Consider the following 22,229-nt stretch of genomic DNA (forward strand, 5'->3'; position numbering starts at 1 on the left):
CCTATTCATCTACTCACACGTTGTCAAAACATGACATTCTTCCTGATTGGCATAATAGGTTAAATATACTTGAATGTTTTATGGAAAGCTGCAGTGATTGGTGTAAGTAACACAGAGCCTGTGGAGTCTCAGCTGATGTCTTAATACTGCCCTCTCTGTCGCCACCTGCTGCAGGCTCTGCAGGAGGAGCTGCGTGGCCGGCAACGGCGGGTTTCATCACTGCAGGCAATCTCCTCCCAACTTCTCCTGGAGGCCACTGGAGAGGACAGTGTAGAGGCCAAAGAGAAGGTCCACGTCATCAGCAACAAGCTGCATCTCCTGCTACGGCAGGTGGCTGCAGACCTGCGTACACTGCAGGGAACACTGGTAGGTCCATCTTCCTCTCAAAATCTCTGTCATGATATAAAGCAGCGGTGTCAAATAAAAGTCCTAAAGACCAGAAATGGCCTGGCAAAGAATCCAATTGGACCCACAGACACATGAAGGACTGCAGAGAGTTTGACATTTTACCTGTATTGTTATAAATTTCACTACTTTTCCTTTTCCTATTGGTTAAACCTCCCATTACCATAGAAACAAGGACAATGAAAGATTTTCTTTCACTTGTCCAGCTGTATGTGGCCCACAATGTAACTTGATATAGAGCTATAGTTTATGTGGCTGTGCAAAAACCATAAAAAAAATCAGTTTTTCTGTTTGTGAACATTGTTAAATGTTAAAAGTCAAATACAGTTAGGCCCATAAATATTTGGACAGAGACAAGCTTTTTGTAATATTGGCGCTGTACAATAATTAAATTTGATGCAGTTTTAAATGAAACAACTCAACAATAAAGTCTGAAGTGCAAACTTTCAGCTTTAATTCGGTGGGTTGAACAAAAAGATTAAAATGTGAGGAACTAAAGCATTTTTAACACAATCCCTTCATTTCAGCGGTTTAAAAGTAATCTGACAAATTAAATGCCTGAAAATAAATGTCTATATCTAATACTTAGTTGAAAACCCTTTGCTGGCTGTAAATAAAACTATGATCCGAAGGTGCACCTGCAGATTTTTCTGCCTTCTAGCTCATTGTTGCAGCTTTTAAACTCAGCTATGAGGATAGCACTTTATGGGTCTGCAGCTTCTAAATGATCCCTTCCAAGATGTTTCCCAGAAAAAGACTGTAATTTAGAACGATTCATGCAGGAAAAAGAGCCGGTGTTGAGTTGATCCACTTCCATTAAATTATTTTTGAGTGTAATTCAGATCATATTTTGGTGCACAGCAGTCCAGCTGTAGAGTGGGAATTTCTGGCATGTACTTGCAAGGAGCAAGGGAGAAAACAAACCACCATTCAAGGGTCAATCATTCAAATATATATAAGTCATTTATGTATTATTGGGTCTACCTTACAATATAAAGCGCCTGAGGTGACTGTTGTTGTGATTTGGCGAAATTGAATTGAAAAGTGCATGCTCTAATAGCAGTGCCTTTAAACGTGAGTTTTGCCCTCACTGAACTCTGTACTCACATCTGTTCAAACACAAATCTGGGGGAAATGCAAAAATGTGCAGCCGTTTGCTGCTCAACATTCCTCAAAGCCGATCATCTGTCAACGCTCTGAACTCGTGACTTAGAGCTGGTTTGATGAGTCTTGTCTCACTGTCACAGGAAACCTGCTCCACCAGTTCTGAAGTAGAAAGCATTGGTCTGGGAAAGCTCAGCTCACCGCTTCTGCAACAGGTACACCTTGGTGTTTTACCTTTAATTTAGACTGTTCAGAAGCTGCATTAAAATAGAGTAAAATTGAACATGTATTTCAGAATATGATCATTTTAGCAGTGTGATGTGTTAAATAAATAAAAGTAAAATTCATCCACTGAACATCCACCATATTAATAACTGTATTTTTCACTGCATACTCTCCACATTTGAACCTGTCTAGAGTACATTTGGTACACAGGAACATTTTGGTAATTTGGCCAGCAGGGGTGCCGCGGACACAGCCACACACAGAGTTACTTTTTTCTATTTTTAATCTGTTCTGAAAATGTTACTCGTAACACAAAATGTGTTACTGTGTTTAATAAGCTTGACATGCTTTTTATACATGTTAGGTTTAACATTCTTATTAATGCAAAATATTAAAATAGTAAATTTACTCAAGTGTTTAGACTGAGCAATTTTTAGCTACACTGATAACATGCACACATTCACCTGGCATGCTGGTAGTGTGGATGTTTGATTTCATCTCAAAGTACATTTGAGGCAAAAGTCTTGTGATGTGTTACACATTAAGTCCACATTTCCCAGTTCCCAATTAGAATTTTCATCTGGGATTCCCATCAACTCGGACTTCCAGCTCGGAAAGTCAGAACAGCCCAACAAACCCTGACTTTACAATGAGAGTAAACAGTAGTAAAACTGTAAAACTTGTAAACTGCACAGTCACTGTTGTGTATTTGTGACTCATTAGGCACGCTGGTCACAATAAACAAAAACAAGTATTGCTCTGTTTTGCTTGTGATTAATGCTAACTTGCTAACAAGCAAAGCAAATCCTGATTTTCCTCGAGGGCGGAATATCTTTTGGAGGAATGGCATATTTCCCTCTAGCAGAATTCCAGAAACTTGTACTGGCAAGCATTAATTAGATATCGATCTCCTCCACAGTGTGTTTATTGTCCTGTCTTTCTTCCTTCACTCCAAACTGCTCAGGGCAGATGGCCCCGCCCCTCCCTGAGCCTGGCTCTGCCAGAGCTTTCTTCCTGTTAAAAGGGAGTTTTTCCTTCCTACTTTATTGGTCATAGGGGTCATCTGATTGTAGGGTCTTACCCTACAATCACAGATACCTTGTGGCATTTCTTGTTGGGATTTGGCACCATATAAATAAATTAAATTGATCTCGGGAGTGGCGTTACTCCTTACCAATACCATTTAAATGCCAGTTGGACTCCACAGTGCTGGGCAGTGAGCAAAGAGCACAGAGCCTACTGAAGGTCATTTTGTTGTATGTTCAGGATCACTCCTGAACATACAACTTCCAGGGAACACAATATTCAAACTGGAACCTGTTTTTTCTTTAACATTTATATGAGACCATAATACATTTAACCCTCTGAAACAGACTTATTGGGGAGAAAGTCAAAAATTGCTATCTGGGTTTTTTGGAGGGTTTTTTTCTAAACATATTCTGATTGCCTAGCTTTTAGGTTTAGTTAGGGTTGGGGTCTTCACCAAAGATGTCTTGGAGTTTTAAAGCAGAGGTGTCAAACAATAGACCCTGTGGGATAATTTCATATGTCAGTTATCAGTGGCCCATCGGTATTTGGGACAGCAAGTGCAGTGGTACAGGCCAGGTACACAGCGAGACTGGGAGCCCGATTTAAATGCAAGCGAGTTGGGAAAACGCAAAGAAAGGAGTGAAAACATAAACTGAGCAGCATCTGGCTGCATTTCAATGACATGGGAGTCTACAAAGCAGAGTGCAGAATTTATAATAACTAAACTAGGAGCTGGATAAAGTCATACCCGTTTTAATTTTCAGCAATTTTCGGTTGTGCAGGACAAAAGGTTTCAAACTTGTCCTTGTTTCCCCAGTGGTAGTAAATCTGTAAAAAAACAAGCTGCCTAGAAAAAGACTAAAGTTACAGTTCAGTACTGTATATTACATAAAAAAGACTATATATAAAGTGTCCTTGAAAAGCAGAGAAGCTGAAATGTGTGCTTGTAACACAGAGCCATGGATCAGTGTCTAAATGAGTCTCTCAGATCTGAATGTGCGCTTGAAGCCATTTAGAATAACTAGTTTTATGTGCTGCTCACCACAACAAACACAAGCATAAATTTTGAACTTTTTACTGCATTTTCATAAGTTTTACAGCTGTTCCTATTGATAAAAACCTCCCTTATGGCCATTCATACTACACAAAGTAATTAAGCAATAAACAATTAATGTGTTGACCCCCAGTGCCCCCCATACCAGAGGCAAGAAGGAGAAGATCTGGTTTAATGGGATGTACTGTGAGATCTGTTATTTAAATATAGACATGTGTGGTATCCACAGAAACGTCACAATCTCAGCTAAAAGCTCACAAAACCATTTCAACAACCACTGAACCAAACACAAAGCACGAACATGCTGTTGGGTGCTGAAAGCCGACATCTCTCAGATTCCAAAACTCCCTGACCAAAAGTCACTGAACCAGCAGCAAAAGATCTTTGGAAAAAATTGTCATGAATTTTGTCTTACCTTCACTGTTTTGCTTCCACCGCGATAAAGTCACACTTCCTGCACAGATATCTCTCCCAGTGTGCTTCGAGACCAGTTTCCTATCAAAAATCTCTATTTTCTGCAAAATTCACTTTCTTATTACACACCATTCTACCATTGTGTAGTGTTGTCAGCCGCTGTCCAAGTGATAAACACATGTGCTTTTTTCTTTGATTCAGGAGGAGGCTGGTCTGCAGGCAGCTCCGGTCAGACAATCAGCAACCAAAAGGTACCTTTTTATTTAATTAGAGTCAGAGTTAAATGAACCTTAAATCAGTCTCTATTCTAAAAAAAAAACAAAAAACTACAATCTTAGATCTCAAAGTGCAAAACGGCTGTTTATATTGCAGATTTGAGAATACAAAAATAAAGATGTTGTTTTTGACTTTTGTTCTGTTTGGTGAACAACATAAACATCTCTTTACTCTCTCAACATTTATCCACTTGCAGGGAGGAGAGACAGGACTCTTCCCCACAGCGACCCCTCTTCTACCGGGTTCTGCGAGCTGCTTTCCCCTTGCACCTGCTCTTCTTCATGCTCCTGGTTCTGGCCTGCCTGGTGCCTCTCTCTGAAGAGAACTACAGCTGTACACTGACCAACAACTTTGCCCGATCTTTCTACCCCATGCTGCACTACACCAACGGCCCCCCACCCACATGATCACTGCCACACTTTGTGTCCATGTTCTCCTTATAAAGGGATAGTAGAAAAAAAACAAAAACAGCCATATATTGGAGGTAAAAATCCCAAATAGACACCGTTAACAATGTGACGGGTCATGTACCTGCTCCCTCCCATACAAAAATGAAGCACAGTTCTTCATGTCTGAAGGAATCATGTGTTCTTCACTCTAAACTTTATTGCTGTACTAAATTATTTATTTATTTATGCTCCTTAACAAGAAGCCATATTACTGCTGTGTTTAAGTTGTGATTTTTAGATTGTAGATTTGCCAGCTGATTTCCCCGCTGAAACAATTTCACACTTTTCAGATTCAGACGGTGCAAAAGGAAAAAAGGCTCCACGATTTATTTTGATATCTTCTATTTTGTATAGTGCGGTATGAGGGATTCGAGGGCGGTTATCACCAAAGCAACTGAAGAAATGTGAGGAGTACACCAGCCATTTTCTACCACTGCAGCTATTTGTACCGATTTTGTTTGTTTAGGGGGTTTCTTTAGGTTCGGGGGCAGTTGTTAAAAGCACATTTTGTACAGAAAGGAAAAGACACGTGTTCTTTTTCTTATTTGGGTTTTGAAATATTTAAAATAGGAATTGTAAGAGTTTTTTTCTTGTAAATAATGGCAGTGACTCCTTAGCAGACATGCCTTTGTGTATCCAACAGAACAACCATTCTTTTAACTCATAATGTTCTTTTAATGTTATAAATGAATCTTGTATATAATGGAAAACTACTGAGAAAAAAAGGGTAAATTGTTGCTTTCAACTGTGCTATTTAGCTGGGTTGTAATTTAAAAACTCTTAAGTTGATATATTGAAAATGTGATAAACAAACTTTTAAGAGTCAGTGTGATGAATATTTTCCTATGATATACGTGTGATATTTTAGCCGATCACTCAACCTAAGAGTCACCTTGATGCAGCTGTGGTTGCTGTTTCCAAAGTTGCACATTAGCCGGCTAGCAGCTAACTTTGTTCACCTGCTGTTTGGCACTTTTTGCCTAAAAGAACGAGCTGTAGGTTCACAGGTAGTTGGTGGGCTAGCCAGCAATGCATATATACTTAATTCATCCTCTCAGGTGTCCCGTAGCTCAGACAGATAATTAAAATTGTTATATTAAACAATATAAATGAATATAAAAATCTAACAGCTGTAGGAACAAATTCTCTTCCAAAGGTAACTGCCATTTTTACTTCTAAAATATTAGGGAGTGGGTAAATATTATTGTCAAATTTGCTCATGACAGTTTCCTCACAAAGTCGATGTGCAGCTTTACAACAACAACAACCCCCAAAGGCTAAAAACACAATTCATCTACAGACCTGGTAGTTGACTGTGGTTTTGGCCCTATATGTGACTTTTTGTTTTATGTAACCTCACCCATGTATTATGAAAGGGTATTTTATATTTATTTTGAGCTGTATTTATCATAAATTGTACAGCTTTTTTTTTTGAGGTTTTAAACTTGAGCAGGGCTATCCAACTCGACCAATGACACGAAAGTCTGCAACGATCACCCGTTATTACGTACACATGAGATTTTTCTGAATTGTTTTTTGTTCCAGTGCAGATGAACAGCGCGTCTCAAGAGCCACACGGCACAATTTGAGTTGAACTTGAATGCAAGAAATCGTTTGAGAGGTGAATGTAGCTGTGTCCATGCACAATCAAAGATCATTAAATGTGTGTAATTTACTGTTAAAGTTACTGATAAATGTTATAAAGAAGATTCTATGAGCAATTCAAAACTGTAGATAATTTCAGCCTCGGCACAAAAGCCTCACAGAACAGAAACAACAAAAGGTGTGTAAAGTTTGATTTATTTTGTGATCTCTTATTTATGGGATGTACTGTTTGTAATTTTGAACTGACAATAAACCATGTTTGCCACGATGTGCTGCTGCTGCTGGTTGTGAGTTCACAGAAAAGACAGGTGAAAAAAATCCACAAGATCTGACACGAGTGTGTGCGGCGTGCACAGACTGCCAACAGAAACAGCTTCAGCATCAGATTTGGGTGTGTGTTCATGTGCGCACAATCCACAAACATCAGGAAATAAAGCAGAGTAAACATATATTGGTCTATTAACAGTGGTTAAATAATCTGGCACTAAGGTTAAATTTACACTGGCACACAAGTGGCACATTTTATGACTTGGGAATGAGTACATGGTGCATCTTTTTCCTTTTAGTTTGCTTTGTGTGACAGAAAATAAGCTGTTTGCAGTTTTGATGTTCCAAGTAACAGGCTGTTCTCTCAAGTCTTATGTGGTTAATGAGATCATAAAGCAAAGAAGACACACAAATGAGCCCTTAAGGGTTTATATGTACAAGAAGCTGAATAGTTTTAAAGGAAAATATCAACAGCCAACAGTTTCTCAACCCTGAAAACAGAGCGATTCTGGACTGATGCCAAAGCTCAATTTGTCTACATGAGAAGTTACAGCTAAGAACATGGATAAATCTGCAACGTGCAACAAACACATTTCTCTTTTTTTTGGTGTCTTACTGTTACACTGCTGACATAGAGTGCTAAGTCATTTAATTAAGCTTTATTTATACAGTGCCAAATGACAACAACCGTTCCCTGAAGGTGCTTTATACTACTGTAAAGACCCTAAAACCTACAACAATACAAAGACTCCCTATGGGCAAGCAGTTGGCAACAGTGGGAAGGAAAAGCTCCCAGGTTCTGACAGGAGGAGCCAACACCCATGTACCATACACATCTACATTATTTTTAATGACCAGCAGGGGGCAATCTGCCTGGCTACACAACGACTTTACATCTGTCAAGAACTGCTTACTCTGTGACTTAAATAAACACTATGGGCTCAGGCAGTAGTTTAAAATTAATAATGAAAAAGGTAGTAAATTTTCACAATTCTGGGCATTTTTAAAAAGGAGGATTATCTAAGATATTTATGTCATTTTCACAGTTAAAAACGAGTTAGACTTTTCTTATCTCCAAATTTCTTTGTTACGGACAACAATGAAAACTCTTCACTCAAGGCTTCATCATGGGGGCTCACCAACCATCGGGTGATGTCACAGTGACCAGTGTTACCATTAGCATATTAGTAAAGCCAAGATCAGTAGCTTCAAGTGTGATAAACTTCAAGTGCTGAAATCAAGTATAAAAAACTAAGTTTCTGTTGTTGTAAAGTAATTTAATTTTGTGCATTTTAGCTTGTACAAACATATGGCTTAGGTATGGCTTGTTTAAGGCAGTCAGGCTGTTCCGATTCTAAATCTAACAGTCTGAAAAAAAGTTGCTAAAGCTCATTATATCAGATTAGATGTATTACTATGACTAAATTGTGAAATTTTCCTTTTTTCAAATTTTGCTGGTAGCCTTTGCAGAAGGGGTCTGTGCCACTGTTTACTGTATAAATTCAGCATTAGTTTAACCAGAGAAACAGAGAACAAGTTTAACAGTCGTTTTGGTAAAAGGCCACATACTGTTGATCGAATCCACAAACAGATAAGTACAAAGACTGTAGAAAATTCCTGCGTAAACAGGCACAGATTAAAACACCAAAGTGCACAGTAATAAAAGCAGAAAAAACACAATAGGGTGACAGAGAACAGCGTCCTTTTACGTCCTTGTACGACTAACAAATCTTACAGAAATGAACGTTGACTTGTTGGCCAAGTGCACCCTTATGAGTAAGTGGAGACGGTTTGTAGATGGCTTGTTCTGGATGTTACATCAAGGTGATAAAAAGAGATACAAATACTGTTTATCAAAAAAAACGCACACAGGCTGCCGGGCAGCCAGCCAGTGATGTCCTTATGAACAGCGATGGTAGTGCACATTCACAAGAAATATTTACGCACACAAAATATACATTCGATCAAAAAAATTTTTAAAGACTACAAAAATCTTGACAAGAGAAACTTTACCTCACAACAGCGCTTTCTGTTTTGTTTTTTTATGTTTTTTTTTTTCCAATCTTTGGGTGATGAATATCCACTAAGGTTTAGCCTCAGTCAGTTCTGTCACTCTCAAGCTGTTTCCGTGACAACTCTATCAGGGATGACGTAGGTTGTTGGCTCCACCGATGGACCTGGACCTGCATCCCTATTATCCAGTGACAGGTGCTCCGCAGAAATGTAACTGTGAGGGAAATTATTACAGTTATTTTCCAGAGGAAGGGAATGATTTGCTATTCTTAAGCACTCTGGACATGGAATAAAGTCAAAGTTCATTTTGGGAAGTTTGAGTACTGTGCACAAGTCTTGAGATACCCCTCGTTTTTTTAGACTTTTGCTACAAAAAAATGGAAATAGAAATAGACACATGGAAAGTATAAGTTAAGTTCTAACAAGCTTGAAAATCAATAGTTGTTATGAGCAACTTTATTCCTCATTTGAGAATCACCTTTTTGTTTTAAAAATGCTATTTTATTCCTATCACACTGTTTTATCTTTGGCATTTTTTACAGTTTCAACTGCTCTTTGGATATAAATACACTATATTCCCAATAGTATTCACTCACCACTCAAAATCACTGAATTTAGGTGTTCTAATTACTTCCATGGCCACAGGTGTATAAAACCATGCTTAGGGGCATGCAGACTGTTTCTGCAAACATTTGTGAAAGAATGGGTCGTTCTCGGGAGCGCAGTGAATTCCAATGGTGAAATTTCCTCCCAACTAAATAATCCACAATCAACTGTTAGTGGTGTAATAATAATAATAATAAAAAAAGGAAGCTATTGGGAATGACAGCAACTCAGCCATTTGTGGTAGGCAGCCATGCAAAATCGGATGATCTGATATCCTCGTGTTGGTGTTGTTCCCAGACCATCATGAAAATGTTGTTCCAGGTTCAACATTGCAAGTGACCAATCACATTGTTGTGACGTTATTCCTTTGCGCGCCAAGCCATTCGTGCATTTATGAAATTCCAATGTTGCAAGGACAATATCAATTCTGCTTACTGTTTATTAAAGGGTTACGGTTACGGTTAGGGTTAGGGTCAGGGTCCGTTGATCGGCGGACAGAGGCGGTTTCACGCAGCTTAAGTACAGTTTTTTGTTTTACGCCGGTTTTTCCCGAAGTCGCAAAAGTATGACGTCACAACATTCTGATTGGTCACTTGCAATGTTGATCCTGGAACAACATTTAGTATGATGATCTGGGAACAACACCAACACGAGGATATCAGATCAACCATGCAAAATCATAGAGGTCACTGCAGAGGTCACCAACTTTCTGTAGAGTCGATCACTACAGACCTCAAAACTTCTCGTGACCATGATATTAGCTCAAAAACAGAGAGCTTCATGGAACGAGTTTCCATCCGTCAAGCAGCTGCATCCCAGCCTGACATCACGCCAGGGTGGCTGTAGCAGAGCGGGTCATCTAATGTTGGTTCCCTCTAGACTACATGCTAAGTATCCTTGGGCAAGATATTAACCCTAAGCTGCTCTCCGATGCGTCCATCAGATTGTGAATGTTAGTTAATAAGCACATATATATATATACATATATATATATATACATATATATATATATATATATACATATATATATATATACATATATATATATATATATATATATATATATTGTTATTATAACTTGTAGGCTTTTGTGTAACACTTGTGGGTCAAGCTGACTTGCCTTTCATTTTTCTTTTTCCTTCTGTCCATCATTACTGTGCTTCTTTCCTTTATTGCTGCATTTTTTCCTTTCTGTCTTCCTTCATCTCTTTCTCGACTTTTACCTTTTTCCTCATCTACCTTCCTTTTCTTCTCATTTGCCTCCTATCTTCCCTTTTTCTTGTCTTCTACTCATCCACCATCCCCCTGCCAGTAGCTTCTACCTACATTGTTTTGTTTTTTCCTTTTTCCTTCAGTTTATCCTCCCTTCTTATCCTCTGTTCCATCACCTTTCTTTGTTTCTAAACTTAACACGTCTGCTTTAAGTGCAGTAACAGAACTTACTCGTTGCTGTCCAAGTGAGACCCTGCTAAATTCTGTGATGGAGATGTAGACTGAAGGGTGAGCAGATGTCCGTCCAGGACCGGGACTTCCGCTGGAGGCACAGTGGTATTGTCAGCAGCTGTAGCCATCTGGTCCAGGCCTGGCTGCAGGTCAGATGGCGGTGGGGGGAACTGTTGCTGTTCAGAGTAAGTGTCAGAGCCAGGCGAGGATGATGATGTTTGACTGCTGCTGCTGGCTGTGTTGGCATCCAGCATCTCCAGGAGGAGGTCGTACACCAGCACCGCATTCTTCCTCTTCATGGAGGACAGGTGGTCGATGCCTTTGTTACTGTAATGAGAGGGAACGTGACCATGAGCCCAAAAGAAAAGAAGAAAGGGAATTAAACAACTAAGGACCAGATCGCTCAAAGAAATGAAAAGCAGTTAAACTGTTAATATCTCAAATGAAACCTGATGTATATGGAACTCCAAAGTGTTCAAAATTAAATAAATAAATAGGACACGATGAAATAAATAACTATGTGAATAAATAAGACACAGATATGTAATGTGAGAATGATATTTTGAAATAATGGAACTAGAGATGGACCGATCCGATATTACGTATCGGTATCGGTCCGATACTGACCTAAATTACTGGATCGGATATCGGAGAAAAATAAAAAATGTAATCCGATCCATTAAATATCACGAAAGCACCTCACAAACTTGCAACACGCCGTAACTCACCTCAGAACGTTAGCACGTCGGAGCAGTATGCATCACGTGATAGAGCGGCTGTGGCATGCGGGACCTGTCAGTGGTCTGGATAGCATTTGGAGCTTCACTAGCAACCCGGCATTTCATCTCCGACAAAGTTATCCCCGAGAGAAGTAAAGCAAGTGTGTAAGTCCATCTCTAAATGTTTGTAAAGCATTCCTGCGTTAAGCTTAACAAACGACTGCCTCTTCTTGCTGCTACTTCAATCATGAAACTGCTTAACGATCAGCTGATCGGCTTTTCTGTCGCGAGTCTGTCTCTCTGGTTTGTTTTTGGCCCACTTTGCACCAGAAAGAGGAAACCAGTGGCTGAACAACAGCAGCACATTTAAGCTTGATCAGCTGTTGTTAGAATTTATTTAATATTACTTTCTACTCGAGGATCTTTTTCTACGTAGCTAACGGCTGGTAACTGTGCAGGGGCGGATCTAGCAAAGTTTAGCCAGGGGGGCCGATAGGGCATTAACTGGGAAAAGGGGGCACAAAGACATACTTTTCTTTCTTATTCTCATTTAAAATGTCTAGCTTTTAATAAATAATTATCTGACACCCAAAGTTTTAATTTGATGTAAAATGAATAGAAGTCAATTACTGTATATAGTGACTATTAAGTCTAATATATATACCCTAGTAAGCTATAGTACTTTTTCCTTTGGGAAGGTACCATCTGTGCAGTCTGCAATTTTGTTGAAGAAAGATGTTGAATCTATTTAATATTTCTTGAAAAATAATTGATTTCTGTGCATTTTTTTTCACACTGCATCAAATTAAGGTTGATTACGTCGATTAAGCATCATGAGGTGGAGCGTGAGGGGTGGTTCCCCATTTTTTATTTATTTATTTTTGTTGTTGCTGGGAGTTGGAACCCTATTAGTTAGGTTGCTTAATATTTACGCTAAGTACTCTTTAAAATACCAGAATAGGAGGATGGTGTAGGTTGAAGTTTATTAGATTGATCAGTATTGCTGAACTATGAAATATTTTTTTTTGCATACAGGTATAACAGAATAGCTTTAGTGTAGTTGTTGTTTTAAACTTGAGTATGAACTTATACAAAATGCAGCAAGATATTTTTGTTGATTAAAAAACACTATATCGGATTCATATCGGTATCGGCAGATATCCAAATTTATGATATCGGAATAGGTATCGGACATAAAAAAGTGGTATCGTGCCATCTCTAAATGGAACACATTTTGAAAAAAAAGCTCATTATTGTGAAATATATTGCATTCTGCTATATAAATTTACTTATTATTGTGAAATATTATTTCATGGTCATTATTTATCACAATAACAGAGATTATTCCTGAGGCATCTTGTTTATTCCCAACCATTTTTATTCCAAAATGTCCTTTTTTCAAAGTCAGTCTTTATTTCAAAATCCCGTTTTTCCCAATGGCCTATTTATTTCATAATGCGACTTTTCAGCAGAATGACTTTGTCTGTCAATCAGTGTGAGTGGCCTTTGCACCTATTGGCTGATCGTTTACTATCGACTAGTTTTCCTGGATACCTGCTCCGCGGACGGCTGCTACAGGTAGCAAAAACGTGCTAGGTCAAAAGTCGGGGAGGATGGCTATGGGCTCCAAATGTGGTCATAAATATTTTGTACTTGTAAAAAAGATTTGTATGTGTAAAAAATATTTGTGTGTGCGTAAAAAAGATTTGCATGTGTAAAAAAGATTTGTGTGCGCGTAAAAAAGATTTGTGTGCGCGTAAAAAAGATTTGTGTGTGGACTTAGCCCAAAAAAACCCTGCAAGTTACAAGTACGAATTTTGACCCTATTTTTCTTCCTTTCATCTGATTGGTCAATGTCATGTCAATCACAAATGTAACAATCCAATCAGAGAACAGATGGGTTTGGCTGTCGGAGGGGCGCTTTTTTGAACTGCAGGTCTTTGAAGGGAATAAATGCCCGTTTTCATGCCAACCCAGCGTTTTCCTTCATCACCACGAAGGAAAACAGTCTGTGGTTGTCCGAGTTTGGTGATTTTTGTGTCACCGGTCTACGTGTTTAATACAGGGACTTCCACAGCCTTTTCAACAGCGCTGCGGACCACGGGGTGGGGGCGGGCAGTGTTTTGGAAATGACAGTCTTCATTACAAAGCTTTCTTCGTTATGAATTAGCATACATGTTTTTATTGAACATTTGAAGAACCAGCAAAAAAAAAACAGAAACTCTTGTAGAGGACATAAAGTCAGAGATAGAAAAGACAAGGAGCAGGTGCATCTAGTACAGGTAGAGCTGCTGCAAAAACCCACAGAGCCCAGCAGCCAGCGTAACAAATTCTGGATCCTTTGCTTTTAGTTAGCAGTTAGCATTAGCAGCACATCCTGCGTCCCATGTGAATGGACTTTTATGCTGCGCACTGTGACTCACAGCAATGGTCCTGGGTCAGCCCTGACTTTGTGTTAAACTAATCCTAAAGTAATAATGGTATTTCTAACCACTGATATAGCACAACTTTATCCTTTCAACAGCTGCTGAAAGTTAGGGGACCTAACTGCTATCGGATATTTATATAGAGATCCTCCAGCTTCAAACTGTATCACCCTTCAAGGACCTGCAGTTCAAAAAAGCGCCCCTCCGACAGCCAAACCCATCTGTTCTCTGATTGGATTGTTACATTTGTGATTGACATGACATTGACCAATCAGATGAAAGGAAGGAAAATAGAGTCAAAATTCGTACTTGTAACTTGCAGGGTTTTTTTGGGCTAAGTCCACACACAAATCTCTTTTACACATACAAATCTTTTTAACAAGTACAAAATATTTATGACCACATTTTGAGCCCATAGATGGCGGTCTGGTGTGAACTTCAGTCAATTCTGCTCATTTTAGGAGATCAGATAGAGAGGGATCATTTACCTGTAGATACTGTTTTGAGTCGTTTAGATGATGTTTCTGAAATGCTTGGGATTATAATTGCTCTTCAAGATGTTAGCATCGATGACAGCATTGTCGAAAGGAATGTCTGAAGTAAGTTTATGCTGTAATTTAACACCTGTGTGAGTCTGTACACAGCATTATTTAGATATTGACCTTAATTATGACGTTTGATATTGAAATATTATCGCTTACTTTTTTATTGTGAATGTCTAAAATAAGTGGGGCAGCTACGGCTAAAGCTATCGGCGCCATCTCGTTGTTGAGACACGTTTAGCCGGCGCAGTGTTAGCTGTTAGAGTGTGTTAACTCGGAGACTGGGGGCACTGGAACCTGTAGGAACCTTTTACACAGAGTAGACCCACCAGCTTTCCACAGTCTACTTACTTATCACATCTTGGTAGACAGCAGGGTCATTAGTGCTTTAAATAGTACATAGTTGAATGTTTCATTGCTGTTTGCAGCTAATTGTTCTCTGATAACACATAACAAAGTTGATGTTAAATAGCAAGTTTATTGAAATGGTTTTGTCTATTACAGCAGCATTTTAAATATCATACTTTCTCTGGTGTCTTCAGTAAAGCTAAAACAAGAATACATTGTTTTGTTGAGACTTGCTGTTATACTAAAAAAAAAAAAATTATGTGCAGAAAATCTGATAGGTATTCTTCTATTGGGAATGAGGACTTGGATGCAAAAGTGCTGGACATTCAGCGTCATTACCCAAATGCCGGCTGCAGAATGATGATGGGACATCTACGATCCAGAGGCATACACATTCAAAGTAAGCTGATATTGTTTGAATATCCAAACACCCAGAAAGCATGTGTCAGTGTAGCCATGATGTGATATTATAATGTAGGCATCAAAAATGACTAGGCATGTTCGTATCACTGTTATGCAGTTATGTTCTTGTTTGAACCAGTTTGTACACGATTCCCTCTCCTCAGTAAATCTGTACAGCACCTGGATACTTACCTGAAGCAATGAAGATCTGTCTCATAAGCATTACAGTGTTTACAATACAGTCTTTTTGTAGTTGGTAGTACTAAGACATGATCTGTTTGTTAATCAGGATTTCGACTGATGGATTCAATGAGACGAGTCAATCCAGAAGGGGTCATGATGCCACGGTTATCTATTTAGACTGCAAGGCGTCGTCAGTACAGTGTACCAGCACCAAATCACCTTTGGCATATCGATGGAAATCATAAACTAATTTGGTCAGTGCTTGCATCACCTTTTCCCAATTCCATTGAAGTAACAGGATGCATGTATAAAATTGTAAAATGAAGCCTTGAATTTGTAAATGTCATCTTAAATGCTGTCATATAAGGCCATTTACAGGATTTGCTATAGTCATGTCTGAGGCTTTACATTATGCATGTGATTCCTTGCACTACAGATCTTTCTGTAAAGTGTTTAAGTTTCCCTTCTATTATTTCTTTTACATTCCTGTTATAACATGTTGTCACTTTATATGGAACTGAAATATTGGTCTTGCTTGTATGTAACTGGGGACATGACAATGTTTTTTCTTGTTTTGTTTTTTTTAATTCTGCCTTGTCAGATGGAGATTTGTTGTCCATGGTGGGATAGATGGTTTTTCGAGGTTAATTGTCTACCTTAAAGCTGCCACCAACAACAAAGTTACAACAGTTTTTGATGGTTTCTTGTCAGCAATCAGACAATATGGCATACCGTCCGGTAAGAGGTGTTTAACAAATACAGTATGCCAAAAAACTCTGTATTGGACAGTAGTTATATTCAGATTGTTACTCTCACTGACTCGGATCAAAACTTCTCTACTTTTTTTCCAGGTCAGACAAAGGAGGGGAAAATGTGAAGGTTGCACATTTCATGGTGCAGACAATGGGGGAGAACAGGAACTCTCACACCAGCGGTAAGGACAAGTAAATTGATGGCCTGTCTTACATTGTTTTCACACATGCAATTGTAATAAAACAAATGGTTTCTGAGCATAATTGACTGGTTTCACAGCACATTAACACTACACTAATAATTGACTTGGAAGGCTGTTGACGTAGGAATGCCTGAAAAACCATAAATGAACAATTTCCCTCACTGTGTCTTATAGCATTGAGCGCCTGTGGAGGGATGTATATGAAAACGTCCTTGACCTTTTCTACACAATCTTCACCCAGCTGGAGATTCAAGGACTGCTCAACCCTGGTGAAGAAATTGACTTGTTTGCACTGCACAGATGCTTTTTGCATCACATTCAACATCATCTTCAGTCATTCCAGGAAGCATGGAATCAGCACGGACTCAGAACAGCAAACAACCATTCACCTCTGCAACTCTGGTTGCTGCACAGAAAGGAGGGACAAGATTTGTCACAGGTACATGACTATTTGATCCGTATTTGTTCTTCTATGTAAAACTCTACTATCTGTAGTTGAGATGAGTTTATTTCTACTGTTCGAGTTGGTGTACCAAATATTTCTCCTGTAAGTGAAAATGTCTTTCAAGCCATTCTCTCCTTTTATTCAATCTGTCAGGTATAGATGGCAATACTTTAAACAAAGTTAAATTTGTTATACCTGAAGAGAACCAATCCTGACCTAGAATGGGTGAATGAATAATTATGCCTAAGAAACTCACATAGGCCCTGACAGACTCAATAAGTCCATCTAGGAACAGCTGCAGGAATCACCTCTTCAGTTTAGATTTAAAACATGTGCATGGTCTTTCAGGTTGATGAGGATTATGGTGTGGACTGGACAGGACCACATAATCACCGCCCATCAAATGAGATCACCATTCCTGAGATTCAGCTCCCACGTGCACTGAGTGAACGAGAGCTTGCTGTGCTACCAAACAACAGGGTTTCACTCAGTCAAGCTTTGGATACCTACTGTGAAACTGTTCAGTCACTCAAACTTATGTTTGATACCACACCTTAACTCTTCAAAGTAAGCAGGTGCAATATGTTCACACCCCTTTTTTAAGTTTCTACATCTATGGCTTTGTAGCTAATACTGACTCAAAACAGCATAACCGATTTCATTTTCAACAAAACAGTGAGTGGCTATAAAACAGGATTTGTTTTACACAGCTGTCACTTTAATAATAATAATAAAAATAAGTGACAATAAAATAAGTGATTTGATTTGATATTCATTTCTTGGATGTACAGTACATGTCAACTCTGAGCAGATTTAATACAATGCACACGGTAAAGTAGTATAACATCTTAATGCAAATAAGTTTTCCAGTAGCGAGAATAAAATAAACATACTGTGTAATTTATAATATAATATATATTATAAATATATAATAATATAATTTTGTTTTCTGAACTCTTTTTAATATAAACTGACAAAAAGCAATAAATGCTCACCTGTACTGTGTATTTTACACTGTCAAGTGTATTAAAGGAACTAGAACTCACTAGATTGTCCGTTTCTTTGAACACCGAGTACAGTAATGTGATGCAAGAAAGAAAAATGGTCTAATCTTACCATGTGGTTATGGAATCAATCCTAAACCAGACCAAAACCTGAGTCAGTAGAGTTGAGACACACCTGAATGTCCATTAGAAATGACTCATAGGTACAGTAGTGTGCAGGAAGACGTAGTACTTCAAAACAGGTGGAAGACTACTGTTGACCACTTCCACAGTCATTTCTCTCGGCAAGACTTCCCATCCTGTCCAAAACTTGATGAGGGCTTTTCGTTGTGCACAAGACGCTGCAACAGAAGATTGTTTTAAACTATAATGACATCCTATATTCATTATTTTGAGTCTTTTATGGAGAAATACCATAAAAGATGAACAATTACATAAAGAGCACAAGACATTTTTGCCCCACTCAAATTGCTGTTGTAGCTGTCATAGATAATTTTTTTGGTAACAAAGCTAAAAGTAGTTATATACAATTATAATGCAACTGATAATGCCACCACTCTGTTTTTTATGTATTGCATGGAGGCAGTATGGAGCAAATAAGAAAACTAAATTATACTATAGTGTACTTTGTTAATGACCCGAGATCACTGGACTGTATGTAATTTACCAAAGTATAATCAGAGAAAACCAATAGCAAAATACCTATCGCAGCAGACTTACCATTTTCAATGAAGGACCAAAGGTAGCCTGCCACTCTGCATTTATCCTCAAGAGAGCATTCCTCTTCCTCCTCATCTTCATCTTCTGTGGCAGGCCACACTATCCTTTCTAGAATAGACTGCATAAAATAGTTCACCTTGGTTAATTTTTTCTCTGAAATGCAACAAGATAAAATAAGCTTAATTTATCATTTTATATCTTTACTTATCTTGTAGTCTTAAGAGCGTCAGCAACATTAGGTGTATTTTTATTAAATGTAACCCAGCTGTTCGACTAGCCCAAGCATACAAAATAGTATATTGATGTTTTGTGTCAACAATTAATGTTCATCCTTCATAAATTAACCAAATACCTTTACTGTTCAGATGTTAAAAGATGTGACCTGACTTTACCTCACAACAGGGAGCAGTCTCTGAGTCCCTTGGTAAGAAAAGAGGAATGATGTCTGATCTATCTGTCAGAAGCGGCCATACCATGGTCTCCTGAAGCCCTTTCCTCAGCTGCTTGACTTGACGGCTTGTTCGTGTTATGACCTACAACAGTGAGACCAAACCAAAACTGAAGTGTGAGTCCGTAAAGTAAAACACACTTTAAATGTTAAATACTTAAAGAACATCCACTGTACTGATAAAGCATTTCAAATTGCAGGACTTATACCAGACACACATGGTCCACCATGAATGAATGAATGTCCCATTATTCTTCCTAAGATCAAACATAATAAATTCACTAAGCCTAACATTGCATGGGGGTAAAGACAAACAGTTTTGTAACTGTATTCAATCTATTTTTCATCTTTATGGTTACAGTTAGGATAATGTAACACAAGTAATGCTTTTTCCTTTAGTGCTGCACATGTATTATTTTAAATTACTATTCCTCTTATTTCTGTACATAACTTTCTTACCTGCCACCAAAAACATGTCATTCTCAAGCAAGGTCTGAGAAGTGGATGGAGTCAAGTGTTCTGGCTCACCGTCAAACAGTCTTGTAAGATCTGTGTTCCTTGAAAAGAGTACATCTAGGTTATGGTGAGTATGAGAAATCCAGGCAGTAATTTTAACACAATTAACTCATTTACATAACAAATACATTTTCTTTACATGATGAAATATTCTCTTATTTAATCCACTATACATGTGCCCAGTCTAGTTTCATACATACCAAAATTCAAATGCAAACCAGACTGTACTAGAGAAACTGCCTTTGAGAAGAAGAATCTCTTCACCCCTTCTCCAACAGCAACATCCCCTAAAAGGAAGAAGAAGAAAAAAACTTGTGAAGTTTCGGATTAGTCAGTCACTGGATTTCTAATGTTTTCACAATACAGAAAAAATACCTTCCAGTTTGCAGCTGACAGGGCCCGCCCACTCTACCTTTGGAGCTTTGTAGAGGGAGATAAGTGTTGATCCACAATACTTTCCCGCAAGTCCATTTGCAGGACTACTGCCTTTCTGGTCTCATACTTTGAAAGTAACTCGGACTTATAGAGCCAGGCTGCTCTGGTTGCATCTTGTTCACATTTCCACTCTGAAAGGTACACATTTGCATGGATCACATGAATCAAAGGAAATAAAATATATGTATTTTTTGCCATTTATCTGGTATCTTCCTAACTTAATTCCTGTGACTACCTGGTTTTTCCCCTAGAAGTGACTTTTCTTCATCTTGATGAGATGCATCTTCCTGCACTACCACCATATCACCTGACGATTGCTCTGCTCTTGCTGAGGTTATGGTGGATTCCAAGATGATACTATCTGGTTCCTCTACCCCGCAGGACAGATTCCAGGCATCACTGTTGCTACAGGATGGGACCTCTGACCTTGCTGTTGTACTACGAGTCTGCCTAGCCTGACTTTCAGTAACAGACTGAGGTTCAGGACCACTCAATGAACTGTGAGAGGGATTGGCAGAGATTTCAACATCCATCACCAATATATATAAAGTGGACTTACTTAGTTTCCACACTATATACTAAAATATATAGAAAATCAAAGATGTTCCTTACCTTGTGGATTTAGTGATGTTGTTTTTCATTTTATTTAAAGGAATGTTAATGTCACAATTCAGGCATTTTGTGGGGGGTCCTTGTTGCTGGAGGGTTGTCAGGCTCTACAGAGAATATGGAGATAAAAAATATATATATATACATTTGGTGCATACTGTGATAAAAAATATTTTGACAGTTCTGCAATCGCATTTGCCAACGTGAGAAGCAGAAACAAATTGTAAACACAAAATTACATATCTCCTTCTAAACCTTTTCTAACAATTGCTTACATACACATTCAGAACCATTATTACTCATATGCAGTCATGTTTCTAACCAGCTGACAGCTAAAGTGATTTGACACATAGTTGAGCTTAGCTAGCCATTTGAACTAGTTTATTAATACATGCAAATAACATATTCTGACCCTAGTCATTACTCACGCCTTCCAAATCAATACTTTTCTGCAGTGGCCTTATATAGATCAAAGCTTGTCCAATTCCACTCAATGGACTGCGGAGATATCGCACTGTATATCCAGTGTCTGGGCTTGGGATTGTGCACAGGTTACAGCTTCGTGTTGTACCAGAGATTCTCAGCAGTTCAAACCCTCCTGTGTCTTTTAGCTGAGGGAAGGTATCCTCAATCTTTGCCTTGACCACTTCTGGGTCATAATAATAATGGATTGGATTTATATAGCGCTTTTCAAGGCACCCAAAGCGCTTTTACAATACCACTATTCATTCACTCTCACATTCACACACTGGTGGAGGCAAGCTACAATTGTAGCCACAGCTGCCCTGGGGCAGACTGACAGAAGCTGGCACTGTGTCTGACATATGATCATGTAAACAGAAGAAGGTGTGTGTAAATGGAGCGGCATGCTTTCTTGGAAGAATGCGAGGTCAGAGATGAAAGTGGCGCTGAGGAAGGCCTCACTCTGTAAGGGGCAAACAGTCTTGCGACTTCAGCTTTAAAAAGGGAAAAACAATATTATAGAAAACATTCTAAAAGCTTAGATTAATTGCTACTTAATTTGCAAGTATTATACCCGCTTACAAAATCACTACATTGAACTAGAATTGCTTTATTTTCATTCACATAGATTACTTGACTTCCATATTAGCAGAGAAAATAAGACACTTTAAAACGTCATGATTTAACTATTACCCGCAACAATGTAAACAGTGATACAGACATTAACCCAGAAGACGATTATCTTCTCTTACCTAATTTATTAAGTTCTTTGCTATGATAAAAACAGTATAAAAAAATTTGTGACTGAACTGATTAAAAAGCTCATTTTTGGCAGACAGACTAACCAAGCAGTAATAACATCGTTACTTACCCTGAACAGTGTTTCGTGGAGTGGAGCTAGCTGTGATAGCGTTTGCTAACGTTAACATTGTGCTGTTTTGATGAGAACTTGGACCAGGGACCGCTTCATCTCCAGTACGCTGCTGCAACACTCTCTCAGACTGAGGTGAAGTCGTACAATCTAAGCGGTTAGCAACTTCTCTGAGTAACTCAGAAACGGACTTGTCTCCTGCAGCCATGCCCTTCACAAGCACCTAAACGTTATTCGCGCCCAGTGTTTTACAC

At 38.6% G+C, this 22,229-nt stretch overlaps 2 protein-coding genes and 1 pseudogene across 6 annotated transcripts in view; 1 reads left to right on the forward strand and 2 right to left on the reverse strand.

Moving 5' to 3' along the window:
• syne2b (spectrin repeat containing, nuclear envelope 2b) overlaps positions 1 to 6,829 on the forward strand; it is a 140,125-nt gene extending 133,296 nt beyond the window's left edge. The window contains exons 125-128 of one of the 2 annotated variants that reach the window (XM_086274697.1): positions 175 to 366; positions 1,653 to 1,724; positions 4,433 to 4,482; positions 4,704 to 6,829. In XM_086274697.1, the coding sequence (XP_086130823.1) occupies positions 175 to 366; positions 1,653 to 1,724; positions 4,433 to 4,482; positions 4,704 to 4,914 (525 nt within the window). In that variant the 3' untranslated portion in view covers positions 4,915 to 6,829. The remainder of the gene's footprint in view (positions 1 to 174; positions 367 to 1,652; positions 1,725 to 4,432; positions 4,483 to 4,703) is intronic. The other variant, XM_086274696.1, reaches the window with a different exon arrangement.
• A 1,261-nt stretch (positions 6,830 to 8,090) lies between these two features.
• esr2b (estrogen receptor 2b) overlaps positions 8,091 to 22,229 on the reverse strand; it is a 68,103-nt gene continuing 53,964 nt past the window's right edge. For all 3 annotated transcript variants that reach the window (XM_086274703.1, XM_086274701.1, XM_086274702.1), the window contains exons 9-10: positions 10,891 to 11,217; positions 8,091 to 9,055 (exon numbers count right to left, since the gene is read on the reverse strand). In XM_086274703.1, coding sequence (XP_086130829.1) covers positions 8,944 to 9,055; positions 10,891 to 11,217 — 439 coding nt within the window. In that variant the 3' untranslated portion in view covers positions 8,091 to 8,943. The remainder of the gene's footprint in view (positions 9,056 to 10,890; positions 11,218 to 22,229) is intronic.
• On the reverse strand, positions 14,420 to 22,183 carry LOC147306390 (uncharacterized; annotated as a pseudogene). The gene is made up of 13 exons (XR_015126505.1): positions 21,976 to 22,183; positions 21,567 to 21,598; positions 21,071 to 21,349; positions 20,646 to 20,749; positions 20,269 to 20,531; positions 19,974 to 20,164; positions 19,767 to 19,885; positions 19,727 to 19,731; positions 19,542 to 19,639; positions 19,281 to 19,339; positions 19,027 to 19,167; positions 18,635 to 18,752; positions 14,420 to 18,255 (listed from the first exon to the last, which is right to left on the reverse strand). The product of XR_015126505.1 is annotated as an uncharacterized LOC147306390 (transcript).

This window comes from Aulonocara sp. 'chitande type north' Nkhata Bay, linkage group LG19 (genome assembly GCF_057382095.1).
Source record: "Aulonocara sp. 'chitande type north' Nkhata Bay isolate Kocher_YH1m ecotype deep benthic linkage group LG19, A_spYH_male_GT1.1, whole genome shotgun sequence".
NCBI lineage: Eukaryota > Metazoa > Chordata > Actinopteri > Cichliformes > Cichlidae > Aulonocara > Aulonocara sp. 'chitande type north' Nkhata Bay.